We start from the raw sequence: 20,651 nt of genomic DNA on the forward strand, positions 1-20,651 counted from the left end.
TCTGCAGGCACTCATTAAATATATGCAGATATTTATATCTGACATATGCATAAAGAGGATGAGCACTGACAGGGGAAGTCTTTGAATGTGCATCTTTCACTGATAAGTTCCAAGTTCTCTACTTTGTCGCTTTTCCCCTGAGGCTAGAAGTAGAATGTCAGTCAGACAAGAACCTTAAGTGGTGAGAACAAGCTAGCCCTTGCTAGTCAGACTTACTTTCACAAAGGTCCTGCTGCTCAGATGAATAAACAAGCTTACGTAATAGTTACTCCAGTGGACCATACCCATCCTCTATCCTTCTACATCATACCCCAACAAGCTGTGACACTCTGATGAAGTCACATCAATTGATTAATTAATTGCTATTTGTACTTGACAGGCTACAAAAATCATTGTGTTATGCATTAAACATGCCACAATTCAATATGAGAGGATGTGAAGCTGTCCAGATTCAACGAATCTCTCCTGCCCTCTCTAAGAAAGCTGTAAATCCTTTCAAAAACGCTGCTGCTGTTATTCCTACTGCTCTTAGGCAAAGTCAGGCTCTTCCCTCTGTGCACCGCTGATGAGAGATAAGCAACAACCCAATAGACAACCCAAAAGGTAGCCTGTGATTTCTTTTTACACTGTCAGTGTTGTCACAATTTCAAACACTGATATAATGTGACATCAATACGTAAGATATATGCATCACTTACAACCTTACAGCAGAAAAGGTCTTCTTAGCTTGCAATTTCATGTCAAACGCAGAAATGTTGCTGAGAAGGCATCTCAGTAAGCTACCTAGTCCAGTATCTCATTTGAAGTCTGACTATTTCTTGCATGAAGGAATAGCAATCACTTTAAGAATGTTAGGTCACTTGTAACCAAAAAAACATTCATGTTGTCCACTTCAAGGAGATAAGTCAACTAGAAGGCCAACTAGACTGGCCTTATCGCTGGGGCCTTCTGCTGCCTTCTTATCTAGACTTCTCATTTTTGAGTCACATACATCCCATTTTTGAGTCACATACTCTTTTCTCCAGACTGCTGCTGGCAGACTCCAAGTCAACAGATATGCAGAACTTATTAGTAAGGACACTCCTTATGCTGTCTCACCTAGAGCTGGGGTACTGCTGAGAGGTGTCACGTGAGCTGGGTATATGAAGTTAGACCGAAGTCTACAGAAGCTTGCTTGGAATGATAGTTATAAACTCAATGTGTATAATTTTGAAAGGGAACTTACAGGCTTTGGAGTTTTCCATGGAGAAAAGAAACCTGAAATAAACAAAAAATAAGGTTAGCAGCTTTTTCTGATGCATAAAGAGTGGACGCTAAGTGGTGTCTATGCTCCCATTCAAATTCAGGTCTGCAGGTAATCATATCTATGAAAATTGGCTACACACAAGGGGTGAAAACACAAACCACAAGGGAAAATTTCTAAGAAAAAAAGAGCAAATATATATATATATGCATATATATATGTGTGTGTGTGTGTATACATATATATATGCGCAAGTGGAGCTATTGAGATCATTGCCATACTTTACAAACAGCATGGGATTAGGTTGAAATCAAAAGAATTAAACAAAAGGACTTCCAAATGTCTTGGTGGACATTGGATAAGACACCAAATGACCTGGTATTGATGTGTCAAATGCAGTCGCACCTTTAAGAAGAAGCAATTCAGAACATCCCATCAACAAAACCTAATAATACAAGAAGAAAAAACTGGAAAGCAAGAACTGTTTTGTAAGTCTAGAAAAGATAACTAAGTCTTGGGAGGTTTGCTTGTTTGGACACTGTCCTGGTGATTTTTTTTTGGGGGGTTATATTTAGCAAATGCTCAGACATGAATAATAGTACACAATTAGTTATCTCTTTTTCCTTGGTTATTGACAATTGTTTAGTGATGCTCATAAATTCCATCTGTTGTAGCTTACAAATGTTTAAAACTCCAGATACAACCTTTTAGCAAAAGGAGAGAATTTGAAACACTCATTGCAACTGTTCTGATTTTTTTTTGCAGCAAAATGTTAAAAAAATCCTTGCAAAATACCAATCAAAAAGGAGCATTTCAAAGGATACTGGGTCACACTGGAAAAAAATATTTGGTTTCAGCACAGCTTTAATTAAAAATCTCATTCTTAGTTTGGTAGCAGGTGAAAAAAAAAAGTCTGTGGACCTTCCTAAGTAAGATTAAAAGCTAATAACAAAGAGTTCATTTGTTTTGTTAGACACAGAAATGGGGCTTAAACTGAGACAGCTAACAGGAAGGCTCCTCTTTCACTAGAAGAATCAATTAAGCTGTAAGAGTAGTATTGACTTCATTATTTCTTTTTCTAAGGTGAGTTTAGAAAAAAATCAGCTAATAAAAACACTAGAGGAAAGATTCTTTCTAGAGACAAATCACAAAAGGAATTGTATTTGTACACAATATTTAAGGTTCCCAGATTTCTGTGATAATGAGGTAATTTCTTCTGCCGTGATGTGTTGTTATTCAAGCCACTCTTAGAAGACTTGAGGCAGACACTAGATTATTTTTTTTTTCCCTCTACACAACTCTGATAAGTACTACTTTAAGATCTTTACAATCTAAATTGAAAAGCCAGATTAAAAGCAAAACAAAACCAAACACACCCCCTCCCCCAAAAAAAACCCAAAACCCAAACAAACACCAAACATTTAATTTAGACTGAAAAAAATCTTGGAGTGCACAAACACTTGAGCTGTTTGCAGAGAAACACTGGCTGCTTTTTAATGCTGATAAATAAGCTGATAGGGCTCTTAAACAAAAAGTATATTGTGAAAATCAATCCTGGAAAGGTTTGTGTTTACAGTGTCTGGATAAAAACCACTATAGCAACAAAGAGACAGATTTCTTTTCCATCTGGAAATTCAGGCTGAGATAACAAGCATCTTGTATTGATCTGGCTTGTACATCACCTTTGGTATTAAACATTCCATAGTAGACCCTTATTTAATAATTTACTGGATTGCAGATGGTTGCCTTTCTATTACCTGCTACGGTTCTGTATAGCTAAGTGTGAAAGGACTTTTCCTTTCATCTAAAGATGAAACTTGCAAGGCAGTTTGTTGAAAGGCTATCAACTTACTGCCCTGATTTGATGCTTGGAAAATATAGGTGTAGGTAACATTCCATCCCCATTGGTTCTGGTGCACCTCCTGTCACTTACTGTCAGCAAAAATTACTCCAGGTCAAATGGACAGGTAATTTTTCCTATCTGTTTACTCTCTCCACCTAAAGATTCATTTTGTTGGAGTTCCCAGAACATTTTGCTATCATAAAAAGTATAATATGTATTTATAAATCAAATGAATCAAATAAACAATGACATAAATATCAGGTCAAGATTGTTAAAAAAAAAAAACAACCCTCAATTAAAAAAATCAGTTCTTTGCCCAAACATGGAGCATATGGATTTGTATTTAACTTGGAGGCTATGGACACAGACTGCAACACGCACATGACAACATTTACACTCAAAACAAATAAAAGGTGGTATTAATTCACAGAGTGTGAAAATATGTTGAGATAAATAATGGATAAAGGATGCCACTGGAGTAAAAGATCCAAAGCAAGGTTTAAAAAAGAAAGAAAGAAGTACTGATGTAAGTAAAAAAAGCATGATGTAAGGGAAAATCTCTAGAGGCAATAAACCTTGGAACTAATATTAAAATCCATTCTTCAGATTTAATTTCAACTATTAGACCAAGATTTCACATAAGACGAGATGGTCCCTCACTTATGCCACAGACTAGGTACTGGATTAAACACATGAAGGCCTAGCTTCATAAAGCAAACTATCTTATATCTTTCATGTATTTTATGGCAATTTTAATGCTGTCTCACATAACATCTGTATTCTCCTCCAGACTAAACAGCCTTTTCCCAATGTAAGCAAAGCAACCTTCAGATAATGCGTGGCATTATGTTATTTAACATGAGACTAATCATGGATACTTGCTGTGAACCAAACACATCCAGAATTATCACTGCTATTTAAACACACACAACTCGGGCTGCAAATTGAACAATTCAAGAGGAGAATGCCTACAAGTAAATTGCAACAGCAATATCACATGAGAAAGCATAAAAATAAAATGTACTTTCCTCTTTTTTTTTTGGTTGGTGCACGATTTCATTTAACTTTCACCTCTAAGTACTGTTCTGCCTTAGTGTGGGACCAAATTCTCCACATGTAGAAGATTGAGGCTCACCTGAAAAATATATCTTAATAATGTGTATTTAGTGCATATTCAACAGTGTTGGCCTTCTGCAGTCACGTCTGCAGCTGGGATTGAGAAGCAATGGACTTCAGTTGGATGTCACTTCACAATACCACATTTTCCCTTGTCTTTCCTGTGCTGTATGCTGTAAGTGTTCCTTACAGTGGGATCCCACCTGAGTGACAGCTGCTGGCAGATTGGCATCAGTGCAGTACTGATTTGGAGACAAGACTGAAATTTGTTCTCCAAAGAGTGCAGCTTTTAAATCCCATTGGCTATGGATACAGTACTAACACTGCTCAACCTTCTAATCAACTCACATCCAACTAGGCACACATACACAACCTCTTTATCCCACTTCCAGATTTCCATTTGTTCCTTCCCAAAATGCCAGCACCCTAACATTCAACTTGTCATGTCCTCTAAAAATGTGAGCAGATTAGAATATTATTTACATAGGAAAATCCCTGACCCCCATATTGACATAAACTTTTAAAATAATGAATGCCACCTGACATCCACTTAAAAATACTTCATGCAGCCTGTTCTTCCCATGAGTGGCTTTCTGCTCACCCACGTGCTTGACAATAATCCCTTCTCATAATGCCTTCACCACAGCAGATGTAGCTCTTTTTCTGAAGATGCCCACCTCCTTCTACTAGTTTTCATAGAATGGCTTAGATTAGAAAGGACCTCAGATATCATCTACTCCAATCTCTCTGCCATGGGCAGGGACCTCTCAACTAGAGTCAGCTGCCAAAAGCCTCAACCAACCTGGCCTTGAACGCCCTCGGAGAGGAGACATCCACAGCCTCCCTGGGCAATGTACTGCAGAGCCTCACCAGCCTTGTACTGAAGAATTTATTCCTAAGATCCAGTCTAAACCTACCCTCCCTCAGCTACAAACCATTACCCTTTGTCCTGTCTCGACACCCTTCTGAAAAGTCCCTCTCCAGCCTTCTGGTAGCATACCTTCAGGTATTGGAGGGCAGCTCTAAGCTCTCCCCAGAGTTTCCTCTTCTCTGGGCTGAACAACCTCTGCTCCCTCAGCCTATCCTCATAACAGAGATGCTCCTGCCCTTGGATCATCTTTGTGGCCCTCCTCTGTACCCACTCCAACAGCTCTGTGTCCTTCTTATGATGGGGACACCAGAACTGAACACAATATTCGAGATGGGGTCTCACCAGAGCATAGTAATGGGGCAGAACCCCTTCTCTTGCCCTGCTGGCCACAATTCTCTTGATGCAGCCTAGCACATAATTTGCCTTCTGGTCTGCATGAGTGCACTGTCAGCTGATAGTGTGCTTCTCAACATTCAATGCACTCAAGTCTCTTTCTACAGAGCTACTCTCAAGTCAATCTGCACCCAGCCTCTATCACTCCTTGTAAAGGCAACAGTACATATCTGGAAATGAGACCATATTACTGCCAAGTGTCAAAAAAGCAACCACCATCACTCAGACACATGCCAGCAGGAAAAGACATGTAAGCATGCAAGGATAAGTAACCCCCCATACCTCTCCAGAGTTAATTTTGAGAATGTAATGAGTAATTTTCAGATGTTGGCCACTTAAGCTGTGATAAGGTAGGGTAGCTGGTGGCCAACACAATTCTAATTAATTTGAAATAAAGAAGGGGACACACAGCAGCAACCATATGTTTTTCAAAAATCAAAATTAGATTTCCTCATAAAGCAGTGTTTGAAACAAGTAGTTTTGATATTGCTTTTGAAATTATATTTACCACCTTCTAAAACAAGCTTCCCTGGAAATCGAGGTGACGGTTTCTATGGTGCAACTTTACTCAAAACCACCAGTAACAGAAAACAGAATTTGGATTCAAAAGTATTTGGGGGGAAAAAAAGAAATCCAGCTTCAGTTTACTGCACTTCTCCCTTTCAACGAAGATATCCCATAACAAAAGACAAAGCAAATCACACTTATTGTATCTATTCTTTCTTATAGACAAAGTTAAGTACACTTTTGTCATATAATATGCTTACAGATTTCACATGCCTTACACTTCAGCCAGGATTTATTGTCTTCTAAAAGCAGCTTATCAGACAAGACTTCAAGCATCTGGAAGATAGAGTCCTGCTATCTCTCTTTTTTCCCTTTTCAGTAAAAATCCTTAATTTGGCCTATTTAAGTAATAACAGTCTTTGATTATCAGTCTGCTGCCATGTGGATGCTTTTTGCTACATCTCCATCTCAATCATCCTCAGTATTTTGTATTAGCGCCTGGAAAAAGCTGTCAAAACCTTGTACTAATCCAAACTAACTAATGCAGGTATGGCTAAAACACACCTTTAATGCTGTTCACCTCTGAGGCAGATGTGTATGGATATTTAGGATAAAAGCTGGGCACAGTTTAATTTCTATAGTGATAACCTACGGTAGTGCTGCAGGGAGCAACTCCACAGCATCGAAGATAAAACATCTGAATGCAAAGCAATGTTCAGGTGAAGTCACCTTCCCTCCATGTCACTTGTCACACTGGTGCTATAACGAGTGTTTTGCCTGTTAGCTTTCACTGGGCTTCTTCTCGTGTGTGTGCTAGAAAAGCCTTGCATGCAGCTTCCTGAGCAAAGCTGTCCCAAGCCCTGCATAAGCCTTCCTCACAGAGGTGCTTGGAAGTCAATGAACAGATGGGCTGATGTGCACTGCCAGAACATGAAGTGACTCTGTGGGCATCTTATCAATGTCCATGTGACAACTCTTAGGTTCAGCAAGTTTTTCTTTTCTAGAAAAGTGACTGTATAAATGTACTGTAACAGTCCTTTTTTTTTTTCCTCTCCCCTGGTGCTTTATCTTTCTCTTACTGGGATCCCTGAGATGTCTATCAGTTGCCTGCAGCAGCTCCTCAGTTCTAGAGGTGTCAAGTATCCATTCACTTCAAATGGACGTGCCAGTGGTGAATGTCTGAGAGTTCAGACTCACGCTGTACACAGTTGGCAGGATGCAGGAAGCAGTTTCTTCTTTATGTTACATCTGGCTTCTTCTCCAGGATGCAGGAACCAGTTTCTTCTTTATGTTACATCTGGCTTCTTCTCTTTGTTCACCTTTTGCTGAGCTGCACTCAGTGTGATTGAATTAGGTGTACATAACTCAAGCTATAATCACAGAAGCATTGAGTTTGTGGTTTTCTTTTCTTTTTCTTCCCCCCCCCCCTTTTTTTTTGTGTACAAACAACAAATACATAGCATTCATTCAGTTATTCTTCAAATATTTTCCTCTTCTCAGGAAAACAAACCCAATTAATGAGAATAAGTAAATTCAATTATTTTATATACTGCATTAAACAAAGTCTAAAAGAAAACAATGAATTAAAATAGATGGGAATGATACTTATGCAAACAAGCAGGTGATATAAAATTTGAACTGATCATGTCACATTTAAAATATCAGATGGTGTGTAGGGAATGGCAATCAGTGGTTCCATTTCCAACCAAATCAATCAATACCATGGAGTACTTTTCAAGGGTCCATCTTTTTCAAACAACTTTAGGTATTAAGCTCTAACTCTAGCAACAACAAAAAGCTGATTTACCTTGACATAAAGTAGGTGTAAGGAGACTGGGAGCTTTAGCTCTTCAGGCATAGCTAGCTAGTCCTGTTGTCAGCTGTCCTTCAGAGGGATGGTGCCATGCTGTGGAGGATCCGTTTGGTCTTGGGCTGGGCTGGCACCTGACGCAATGGGTCAAAAGTGAACACATCCCACATCAGAGTGAGATGAATGACCCATCAGGTTTGATCAGGCCCACAACCTTATATAAGGTTAGACACACTGTCTTTTCCCTCACAGGAGGTTATGCACTAGCCGCAGGGCAAGTATCTGATGTATCGCTGTGCTGCACTGAGAGGAGGGCTGATTACAGTCATCAGTTGTTCTATCAAATGCAGGAGCAGATTAACAGAAACACAAAATAGCTCTCTCTTCTTTAGGGCTATATACATAGGCCCAAATGTTATTAAACAGTTTTGTCAGAAAGAGATTCACAGCAGCACAAACTGAGCCTCAGCAGTTACCTGTGGTGGCATTTTGCTTTATGTTCCACTTCTCTACTGATCCTGATCTCAAACCAAGTGAGATTATGACAGAAGTAATGCTTCAGTCCAAATTAGCACTAGTTTTCACTTTTTTTGGCCTACTATGCCTGTGAAAAGTGACCCTGAAGAACTCATACATTCTTCCCCACAGATAATGACAGAATGAGGAGGGCTGGAAGGGACCTCCAGAGATATCTAGTCCACAGGTGGCACAGGAATGCATCCAGGCAGGTTTTGAAAGTCTTCAGAGGACTCTACAACTTTCTGGGCAGCCTACCCCAGTGCTCTGATACCCTCAAAGTAAATAAGTTTTCCATTATGTTTAAGTGAAACCTCCTGTGTTCTAGTTTGCACCTGTTGCAAATCATTCCATGAAGGTGCAGGGCAAAAAGCAGGCAGCATTCACAGGAAGGTCATCTGCATCTTTATACTCCATTGGGCCTTTGTGACTCATCTCTTCTCCATCTGACTTTGGGGCACAATGACTCCAAGTCTGTATTTCTTCCCTTCATGCTTTCAGATTTCTTGATGAGTAGTATGAGGTGCAATATGAAGAGATATACCAGAAATGATGTGGAGGTAGAGGAGTACCTTGGGAAATTAAACCTGATCTCATCTCACTTAAGTCTACAGAACTGATACAAAAACTTAATTGACTGTGAGATCAGATACTAAATCAATATTCATCTTTTTGTACATAGGAGCACTTTTTCTGCAGTTCATGAAGTTTTACTGACCTATCCTTCTTAAGCAAAATATGGTTAATAATATTCAGACCTTCACAAATAATTAGAGTGAGAGCTGTTCAAAGTCATGAATGACAGAAGTACTTGCTGTTTAAGCTGGCACCATCACCTTCCTTTAAAACACACCAGAGAATCACAAACTACCATTACATTTTCGTTTTCATGACGAGCAAAGAGTCCTTGTTAAGAGGAATACAACCATCAGGAAAGGTAAGAAGCTGCCACAGCAATGAGTTAATTTATGTTCTAATGGACACAGAGCTGTTTATTTTGCTTGGCTGCTACAGCCCTGTGACTTGTTTATCAGTCAGAGATTTATAATAATTAACAAAACTAGAAAAATAAAACCCAACAAACTGAATACCATCTCCTAATTAATCTAGATGTGAAGCAGACCATTTCTGGACCCAACAAACTGAATACCATCTCCTAATTAATCTAGATGTGAAGCAGACCATTTCTGGACCCAACAAACTGAATACCATCTCTTAATTAATCTAGATGTGAAGCAGACCATTTCTGGACCCAACAAACTGAATACCATCTCTTAATTAATCTAGATGTGAAGTAGACAATTTCTGGACCATAGCTAAAATACTGCAGAGGCAACCACAACTTTGTTAAGTGATTTTTTTGATGTTTAAATATACTAGATTTATGGAAAGTAAAAAAAAAAAAATCTCTACAACAGTTTCTGGAAATGAGAAATACATTTTTGGAACAAATAGCTTTGTATGTGGTCATCAAGAGTAGATTATTTTCCACAAAGTCTGATACTAAACATCTACAGAATGTCTCACTAGGTGACACTTGGATACAAACCTTCTTCTCTTTTCTGGCACCTAATACCAGAATGGTGTTACACTCTTACAGATTTATTTCCTTGTTGACAGCAAACTGTATTATCTGAAGGACAGTCATGGCTCAGAAGAGAGAAAACGATGCTACAGTACAATTCAGAATAGATTTTACTGCGACAGAGTGACCAGGAGTTGAAAAAGATACCTTCTGGAACGGAGGAAGACCCTTGTCTCCTGCCTTTTATTGCATAACTCCCTACTGAAAATTCAAATTCTTAGGTCTGTGAGACTTAAGCAGCTGGAACTCAGCTCCTGGCTGAGTCAAAACCAACACAAGGCTGTTTTACGATTTGCAGTTGCAAGTAGCACAGGATGAACTGTTATTTTGCTCATTGGTGTCTACAATACATGTAGTTTATGTAAATAACCCAGTAAGCAAAAGCCTCTAAATGCAGGTACTAAAACATGATGAGTGGAGAAAGATCTCGGAAGTTTCCTCACAGGATGTAAAGTCTACCTACACCTTGAAAAGATCAGGGTTATTTTTTCCCACACAAAAGAAAAAGAACCTTTGGTTTTGTAGAAGGCAATTTTCCCAGAAGAATCTCCAGCTTTGCTCATGTGTGTTGCCCTATGACTGCTGCCAAAATCAGTGGTGCTAGTTCAAGTGTCCAAGCTAAGGATTATGCTCTCTACTGCTCAACTACTGTGAGATCTCAAGTACTATGAGTAAGGCAGCATCTTGGGCAAATGTATAGTGGCACACAACTCCCCTGAGTAGAGTAGACAGAGCAATGGCACATCACACACACTGAATCAGCAATGTAATCTAGCATGAATTGAGTCTTCAGAATCCTGACATCTCATGACTGTTGCTTCTAGAAGGGCCTGTGACTGTTGCCATACCCATAAAGACTCTGTGTGCTTGCTAAGAACATGTCTGACAACTCAGCCTGGCTTTACTGAAAGCTAAGTTGAGCTTCAAACCTAACTTTTCAGGGATACTGCACTGTATTTTCAGAGTTCTATGCCAGCCTCTCTATGTCAGTGTCTCTGCTTTTTCATATGCTCAGAATATGCTTCCATTAAGCTTTTAGACTTTATAAGCACACTAGGAGAAATCTCAGTTTACACCATGGCATGCCACTTTGATGAACATCAAGGCATGTTCCAAATACTTTCTGTTAAAATGTAGATGGAGCACAGATTGTTTGTACCTAGTGTCTGTAAGTCCTTCCCATGAAAATGCATTCACAAAAAGTCTTCAGTGAGTGTGGGGGAAAATACTCAATAGCACATCCACTACTTTACTCATATGCAAGCTTTGTCATAGGTGAAAAGGAGTCACCAGACAGTAAGTGCTGACGTCTATGCTGCCAACTCCCCCTCTTCTATGGAGGCAAATGGATGCTCAATTGCATCCATGTTTTCTCTCAGCTACTCCCTTCTTCAGATGTCTGTTCCCAAACTCTCACATGCTTCTCCCCCTTGTTCCCAAGATTTCCCTCTGTGTCCTGATCCTGATTTGAAAGCCAGCTAATCCTATCCCTGAAAATGTAATCACAAAAATCCATGAAAAAACCCTAAAGCTAGGTAAATGTAGGGAAATGCTCTTAGTGTCTAGGGCTGCTTTTGTATGGGAGAGCTTGCAGTGCAATGCATTGCTGATGGCAGTGGTAGGTACAACAGTCTAGATAGACTTCAGCTAAGCAAACAGAAACATTCAGGTTGGAAAAGACCCTCGAGATCAGACATGGCAGCCTTACAGTGACCTGAAAAACTGTCTGGACTTGCATTTGTACTGAATGGCTTTCCAGATATCAGCTCAGCTGCATCACCACCTAGTGTCTTTTGGGGTGGAATCCTCATGGTGTTTGCTACCTGTGGCAAAGGACCTACAGGTGAGATGGAATACCCTGGAACATCTCAATTAGTGTAGAATGCCTACATTTATGCAGTTTGCTGAAGCTCACATCAGTTCTAATGGGCACACAGAGATCTGTACCAAATTTAGACACTGATATTCAGACAACTGAATTTTGACACCAGTCTATGGATTAGGAACTTTACACAAATCAAGGGTAACATACCTTATGTTACCTGGAAATCTGAACTGGATCAGCAGAAATCTGCAGGAAACTTTAGAGCTTCAGTTGTAATCCTTCACACTTTCCAGTCTCCCACTGATTTTGCCATTCCAGTGAAGATTCTTTGATATTTCAGTGCATCTCAGGTGGTCCTAGATGTGTGCTAGTGAGCTCAGAGCTGAGAAGAGTTTGCTCACTCTTTCTAATTTCTCTGAGGTTTGAGAGCCTTGAACATCACAAAGTAAAACTAATTAAATTAGAGAAACTGAGAGAGCCTGCTGGTTTCACCATGATGAAATTCCACTGTAGTAACTTCAGCATTTTGTGTTTCATATGCAATAATTTGTCAGCATGGTTCTGAATTTTATTGATTTGCCTTGGAAATCTCTTCTGTGACAAGAAGAAGTGTTAACTTCAGGTATTAACTATAGTTGGCTCATTTTCAAACCACCTGGTGGAAAGATAAGCACTTGATAGCAACATAATGAAAAGGTAATCATGCCACTTGGCCATAGTGGTGGAACCTGGAATAAGCAATAGGATACACACTTGATTATTTGGAGCCAGATGTTATTCAAAGCAATAATTTCTTCCCCCTTTTCAGCCCCTTCACACTAACATGGCAGAGCAGAACAGGACTGAAGCAGAAAATGACTGACAAACAGTGGGAGACTGAAAGAAAAGACTAACTGGAGAAACAAAGCTTATCACAAGATTCAATTCTTACATGGCTAGGTCTTAGCTGTGAAATGACATCATTTAGTTTAGGAAAGTGGAATATTTGGCAAGAGATGTCAGTAGAAGGCTGATGTCCAAGGAGTAACAAAACTGTGAAGAGAAACAGTGAATTTCTACACTCCCAGTTCCCATGCTGAACTTCTAGACACTTCACTTTGCTTTGAGCTCTTGAAGATTTGATGCTATTCACACTGACACATACTTAATAAACTCATTGCTTTCATGTACACCCAGTCAGGAGGCAATTCTCAGTATTCAACTTACTTATCAAGAAGAACAAAGCTGAATTACTGAAAGCTTTACAGCAGTCTAAATGATAATGGTTAAAATCACAAGAATTTCAGAAGATTTACATAAGACCATAGAAGCCTGAAAGGAAAAAAAAAAGAAGAGAGAAATAATGATTGATGGCTATGACATTACCCTGGTACAGAACACTAAAGAGTATAAAACATGATAAATCGATGAAGATGACCTGCCTTGCAAAAAAAAAAAAAGGCTGAGAAATGTCACATTTTTCTAAATTCCTGAAGGTCTGGAGATGAGCAATTAACATAAAGAAGAGCTGTGTCCCCAAGTCTAATGAGAGAGGAACAGTATTGATGTGAATTTTATAGAGTTTAGACTGTGTGCTGGCCACACGTAGTCCTGTGCAGTACTTTAAAAAGTTAATGAACAGAACACTAAAAAATGATGCTGATAAAAGATCCTGACAAGAAGGTTGGGAAATGCTAAGTATTAAATAAATGTATTACAAGGACAAGCAAGGAAAAACTGTGCCTAGGTAATATTTTACCCTGTGACAGTGCTCTGTCTCTCAGAGAACATAAATTGATTTCGGGCTGTTGAGGTTTAGAGGACATGTCCAACATAATGGAAAACTGAGAAAACTGGAACAGTACATAAACATGACAAGCTAAACAAAGAAGATTATGGTGCTGACAAGCGTGAAGGACCTTGTGGACCTCAGAGCTGACCTGAGCTTGAAAGTTCTAATTTTCAGAAAGACTTGTTAAAGTAGGCAGCCTAGCGTTTACATCTCTCCTTTTTCACAATCAGCAGTTACTGCAGAAGGAAGCAAAGCTTTGGATCTTTAAAACACCTCCCTCAGTACCCCCATATATCTCAGTATGCCTATATGACCACAAAATACACTCCCCTATGAATTTATGCTTGGAGAGCATAGCTGGCTGAAGGACTTTAAATGAAGGAGTACAATTATTTAGTGATGGTCATCAAACTGGATGCAATGTATGCTCACTCCTTGGAGCTCCTCACAGAACAGGTAAAGAAAAAAAAACACTAAAGGCAGATCTGTATGCACTTTACCAATCTACCATACACTTTTAAGGGTGTATCATCTCAAACAACTAGGAGTAGAAATGCTTTATAGTTTTGTTGTAAAGTCTTACGACCTAAATTTAAAAGTATAATTCACGCCACAGGGATCACCAGAAAATGGCCTATTTCAAGGAAAGAGGGAGGAAAAGGTTGATTTAAATCAGAGCTTCTGACAAAGAGAGGTTTCACTGGTGGATGGTGATTCACTAAAGCTGTTTTTGTGAAAAGCAGCTGTATTTTCAGAAGGTATTGAACATACAATTGGGGAAGAGGGAAATAAATCATATCTCAGATGAAATTTTTAGTTAAGTTCTAGACAAAACAAAACAACACCAACAAACCAAACCAACAAACAACCTCCCCAAACCAACAAACAACTAATGACCACTTAGTATTTAGCAGGACTAACTACTATTTAGGAAGCTACTATTTAGGTATTCCTAATAACCTGGACCATGAAGTAATTCATCCTATTATAAGCAGGGCTTACAATGAAGTCTCTCATACCATAAGTTTTTCACCTATCAGGCAACTGACAGCTCTAGACTAAATTGCTCTATTTCTCAGTGGATATTCTCTTTGGTTAAAATTTTAAAAGGTCTGGGAATCAATCTTGATAGGAGGTATTTTAAACTTAATAATTCATAGATTCATAGAACGGTTTAGGTTGGAACGGACCCTAAAGACCATCTAGCTCCAGAGGAAACCAATTACAATCCCATTTTAGTTTCAACAAAATTATATATCCAGCTAGTCAGAATTTAGTAATTCAGAAATTAGAGCTGCAGTTTGAAAATATCAACAAATGCACAACAGAAAGCAAACAATTCTATCTGTGGATCTTCCACTGAAGAGTTTCTTCATGAAGAATGTTCTGAGAGTTGTGTTCTACTGCCCAAAGAAAGACATTATATGGGAGAAATGACAGACATCTATAATTCTCCTTAATGTGGTAAAGATTATTTACTCTTAACAACAACTGAAAAAAGTGTGCAAATAGCTATCACATGTTAATGAATAAAAGTGGGTATCTCTGTGCATAAACAGAAGTCACAAATGTCTATTCATCTCTTTCCTGGTATGAACAAGTTAGAAATGCAGCTGAAGTAATTTCCTCTTGTCATCCTTGGGAGAGGAGACCAAACCCCACCTAACTACAATCTCCTTTCAGGTAGTTGTAGAAACAGATAAGCCTCCTCTCAGCCTCCTTTTCTCCAGGCTAAATAAGCCCAGTTGCCTCAGTCACTCCTCATGAGACCTGTACCCTAGATCCTTAACTAGTTTTCTTGCTCTTTAGACAAGCTCCAGTAACTCAGTGTCCTTCTTGTAGTCAGAGGCTCAAAACTGAACCCAGTATTTAAGATGTGGACTCATCAGTGCCAAGTACAGAGACGCATGATCACTGCCTTACTGCTGCCACCCACACTATTCCTGATACAGGCCAGGATGCTGGTTGCCTTCTTGGCCACATGAGCACACTGCTGGCTCCTGTTCATCAGGCTGTCAACCAGCACCAGGTCCTTCTCTGCTGGCAGCCTTCCAGCCCGCCTGCCCCAAATCTGTAACGTTGCATGGGGTGGTTGTGACTCAAGTGCAGAACCCAACACTTGGCCTTGTGGAACTTCAAACTGTTGCCCTTGGCCCACAAAATATAGCCTGTCCAGATCCATCCATCCCTCCTCAAGCAGCTTAACACTTGTTGTGATAGGCCTGAATAGACTGAAATAGGCCTGAACATGTGCTGGCCTGCCCAGACATGTTTTTCTGCTTTCCCTCCTTCTGCTGATGGGAGAAGCAACTGCAGGAAGGAGGACAAAGAACCTGGAGACATTGAGCCATTACAACACTGCTGCCTGACACTTCTTATGGTCCTCAAACTTACTGAGGATGCACTTGATCCCTTTGTCCAGATCACTGATCATTAAACAGAACTGGCCTGATACCGAGTCCTGGGGAACATGACTTGTGATTGACTTGCTCAAGTCCCACAGCCATTGGAAATGTCTCTCCATGAGGACCCCAGGGAGAAGCCATCTGTCTTTACTGCAGGAGGGCTTGCCTAATCTTGGTACTCCTCAGAGGAAGGAGGGTAGCATACACTCTTGGAAGAAGTTAAATACAGGGTCTCCATCAGCTTGCTGTTACCTACTTGGCACAGAGGATGGCTGCAGCTGTTTTAAGTAAGCAATTTCTCATGTTAATCATAAATATCTTAAGAGCAGTTTTTTAGCTAGCAGAGTGATACCCAGAGTACTATAGGCCAGGGACTGTGCTTCAGCTCTGCCAAAGGAAAAAAAAGAATCACCTCACTAGTGACTCCTTAGCGAAGTGTTTACATGACTCAAAACATCTTTTCTGAATCCCTGGCTCTTCACTCTCTTGTTTTTATCCTTTCAGATCTGTTTTAGACCACTTTTCCCAAGCCAGGTCCACTTCTTCCATTTCTACAAGCTTTTAATGAACAACTGCTTGCAAAGATTCCTCACAGGAAATACATCTAAAAATCACAGTATCACAGTATCACAGTATCATCAGGGTTGGAAGAGACCTCACAGATCATCAAGTCCAACCCTTTACCACAGAGCTCAAGGCTAGACCATGGCACCAAGTGCCACGTCCAATCCTGCCTTGAACAGCTCCAGGGACGGCGACTCCACCACCTCCCCGGGCAGCCCATTCCAGTGTCCAATGACTCTCTCAGTGAAGAACTTTCTCCTCACCTCAAGCCTAAATCTCCCCTGGTGCAGCCTGAGGCTGTGTCCTCTTGTTCTGGCACTGGCCACCTGAGAGAAGAGAGCAACCTCCTCCTGGCCACAACCACCCCTCAGGTAGTTGTAGACAGCAATAAGGTCACCCCTGAGCCTCCTCTTCTCCAGGCTAAACAACCCCAGCTCCCTCAGCCTCTCCTCATAGGGCTTGTGCTCAAGGCCTCTCACCAGCCTCGTCGCCCTTCTCTGGACACGCTCAAGCATCTCAATGTCCCTCCTAAACTGGGGGGCCCAGAACTGAACACAGTACTCAAGGTGTGGTCTAACCAGTGCAGAGTACAGGGGCAGAATGACCTCCCTGCTCCTGCTGACCACACCATTCCTGATGCAGGCCAGGATGCCACTGGCTCTCTTGGCCACCTGGGCACACTGCTGGCTCATGTTCAGGCGGGTATTGATCAGCACCCCCAGATCCCTCTCTGTCTGGCTGCTCTCCAGCCACTCCGACCCCAGCCTGTATCTCTGCATGGGGTTGTTGTGGCCAAAGTGCAACACCCTGCACTTGGAGCTATTGAACCCCATCCCATTGGACTCTGCCCATCTGTCCAGGCGGTCAAGGTCCCGCTGCAGAGCCCTTCTGCCCTCCAACTCAGTCACATCTGCCCCCAGCTTGGTGTCATCTGCAAACATGCTGATGACTGACTCGATGCCCTCATCCAGATCATCTATGAAGATGTTAAAGAGGATGGGGCCCAGCACAGATCCCTGAGGGACACCACTAGTGACTGGCCGCCAGCTGGATGTGGCACCATTCACCACTACTCTCTGGGTCTGGCTTAATTGTCTGCACAGGAAGTGAGAGCTGAGTATTAAGGAAGCATCTTTCCATCTACCTTGCACACGGATGATTGCATCAGCCATTACATTTGCCAAAGGTGATCTATATGGAAACTCCCAGACAAGTCCCATGTTTCAGATTATTACTAACAATAACAGAGACTTTAATTAAAGAGAAGACCCTGTCAAGAGGCTTGCTCTTTGCATAACATATGGAAGTGTTACATAATAGCTTTAAAGTAAACGTGGAGAGTGCCAAAAATAAAAGACAGAGAAACAATTCTGGAACAGGATCTCACTGATTCGGTTAATATTCACAGTAAGTGCAATAAAATTGTTTACTAATAGCATCTCAGAGATAAAAAGACAAAACCATTAAGTTTTATGCTGAGAGACTGTCCTGAATTTGCCTTTTTCATTGTGATGTTACACTTAGCTGATTATACACAGCGATTCAAAAGCACTTCAGCAAGTTCAGGTTGCATTCTTTGCTCAGTGTTTCAGGAATTAATTTACACTGACTGCACAAAAATGTTTCCTGCTTGCTGATGCTTAACTTATGAAGTCTTCCACATTGCTCTTTATCAATAAAAAAAATCTCTCTCCAATGACGTGAACCAATGTTGCTGCTGTGTGAAAACTTTATCGGTATTGATTTTATATTTTCTATGGGATCTTCATAAAACACAAAGTATAGCCAAAAGCCAAGAACTTATCATAGAGAAAGCTCATTACAAAAAAATTCCCTCACTAATTTCCTACTTGTAATTATGTTAAAAGATCAATCAATTAGCCAGTTTATAACAGTCACTGTAAGCCATACAAATTTTACTTGCTTCCATTTTTAAGCAAGGAGTGAGGCTGTTGCCATATAAAATTCCATCATATAAAACAATTAGATTTTAAAATCAAGCTTGTAGTATTAATAAAGATGCTAATATTAGCAATCTAACTTTTCTGTATTTAATTGCAAATGAAAAGAGAATTTTTTTGACAGATTAATTTTTAGAAACTTTAACAATCAGGAGGGAAGAAAGGTCTCTTTTAGAATGCTGCTCATTTCAGCTGTGTTAGGTGTTTGCAATCTCTGTATGGCACTACAGAGCTGCCTGTTTTACTCATCATACTGCTTGCTGTCCAGCTCAGAGGAAGCTTGCTCTGCAGCTGTCTCACAGGATTTCTGATTAACAACAGCTGAGGTGAATGTGGCTGCATGTGAGGCAAGCCTGGGGAGATAGGCTGAAGTATGCACCATATAAAATAATTCCAGCGTTCATAGAATCATAGAATCACCCAGGTTGGAAGAGACCTCCAAGATCAGCCAGTATAACCTATCCCCCAGCCCTAGCCAGTCAACTAGACCATGGCACTAAGTGCCTCATTCAGGCTTTGCTTGAACACCCCCAGGGATGGTGACTCCACCACCTCCCTGGGCAGCCCATTCCAATGATAAATCACTCTCTCTGGCAAGAACTTCCTCCTAACATCCAGCCTAGACTTCCCCCAGCACAACTTGAGACTGTGTCCCCTTGTTCTATTGCTGGTTGTCTGGGAGAAGAGACCAACCCCCACCTGGTTACAACCTCCCTTCAGGTAGTTGCAGACAGCAATGAGGTCACCCCTGAGCCTCCTCTTCTCTAGGCTAAACACCCCCAGCTCCCTCAGCCTCTCCTCATAGGGTTTGTGTTCCAGGCCCCTCACCAGCTTTGTTGCCCTTCTCTGGACACATTCCAGCACCTCAACATCTCTCTTGCCTCTAAGGAGCTGTACAGATGTATATTCACAGTTATCTATCATGAGATAACTATTTCAAAAGGGCCATTTTGACTGAAACTGTACAGCTGGTTCTCTTTTTAGCACAATGCATGCTAATTGCTTCTATTAGGATAAAAAGCTTGATAAAGTTGGAAATCTGGTGTAGAGTGAAAAAGTTACAAGATTAATCTTGTGCTTAATTAAGATTAAACTCAGTAGAAATAATTGCTGTAGTTGATGTCCACGTAGTGAATATTAGCTGGATCCGATTATCTAGCTGTTTCTGGCTTAGAGTCAATCCCACAAGCCTTTGACATGTCTCAGGAGTGCTATGGAAATAACTTCTCTCTCTCTCTCTCTCTGAGAAATACTGTGGCAGAACTTTGAAATGATCTGGTTGGTGATCTATTGCATTGGGTCAGAGACCCACTCTTTTAGCCCCTTGGGGCTCCAAAGACGAGAAAGGTGGAGAACCACAGGATAATCTAAATGTTTAGAATGAAAAGGACAATTAGAGTCCATCCTCCTGCTCAAAGTAAGGCTAAGTTCAAAGACTGAGGTGAAATTCAAGAATGACAGCTTCTCTGAATTGCTCAAAGGAAGGAAGAAGGAGCCAGAATGACAAGCAATAAACATACAAACTGAGGAAGGACATGGCTATAAGATGGGAAAAGCTGGATGGAAATGACTGTTTGGCTTTGCCACATTTGTTGTCTCTCACTGGCCACACACCCTAGCCCTGTGAATTTTGTGTTTTTACAGACTGCTGTCTGGACTGCTCTAGGACTTCCTACCGATGTAGCAATGTAATCATCCTTCATTTTGGTTACAAGCTGAGTTACTCTGCCAGAACCTTCCTATCTTCTTTTAGGAATTCCTCATACTTATTCTTAAGAACATTGCACGTTAACTAGTTTGAGCTATGTAAAAGAGCATGGGGGGCTTCTGATACATTATCTCACTATTTACAAAATGAAAAGGACCAAGTTCCTCCACTGATCATTCATTTTTCCCCCCTCCCCTCCTGTCTTCTATGCTTCTTCAGAGATATGAGTATTTATCTTGCAATAGAGAGGCACCGCTTGGCCCCAAGGGCCTAAAATCACATTTACTGAGAACAAGTAGTTTACATACATAGAATCATAGAATCAACCAGGTTGGAAGAGACCTCCAACATCATCCAGTCCAACCTAGCCCCCATCCCTATCCAGTCAACTAGACCATGGCACTAAGTGCCTCATCCAGGCTTTGCTTGAACACCTCAAGGGACGGTGACTCCACCACCTCCCTGGGCAGCCCATTCCAATGGCAAATCACTCTCTCTGGCAAGAACTTCCTCCTAATATCCAGCCTATGCTT

At 40.7% G+C, this 20,651-nt stretch overlaps 1 protein-coding gene and 1 long non-coding RNA gene across 2 annotated transcripts in view; one reads left to right on the forward strand and one right to left on the reverse strand.

The window, feature by feature from the left end:
• Window positions 1-20,651, reverse strand: part of MAGI2 (membrane associated guanylate kinase, WW and PDZ domain containing 2) — a 760,890-nt gene that overhangs the window by 94,607 nt on the left and 645,632 nt on the right. Inside the window, 1 exon segment of the mRNA XM_064142561.1 lies at window positions 1,226-1,257. Coding sequence (XP_063998631.1) covers window positions 1,226-1,257 — 32 coding nt within the window.
• LOC135174902 (uncharacterized) lies at window positions 8,665-10,098 on the forward strand. Its single transcript, XR_010302135.1, has 2 exons — window positions 8,665-9,236; window positions 9,920-10,098. It is a non-coding gene; the product is annotated as an uncharacterized LOC135174902 (long non-coding RNA).

The sequence above is a fragment of the Pogoniulus pusillus genome, chromosome 4 (assembly GCF_015220805.1).
Source record: "Pogoniulus pusillus isolate bPogPus1 chromosome 4, bPogPus1.pri, whole genome shotgun sequence".
In the NCBI taxonomy this organism is placed as follows: domain Eukaryota; kingdom Metazoa; phylum Chordata; class Aves; order Piciformes; family Lybiidae; genus Pogoniulus; species Pogoniulus pusillus.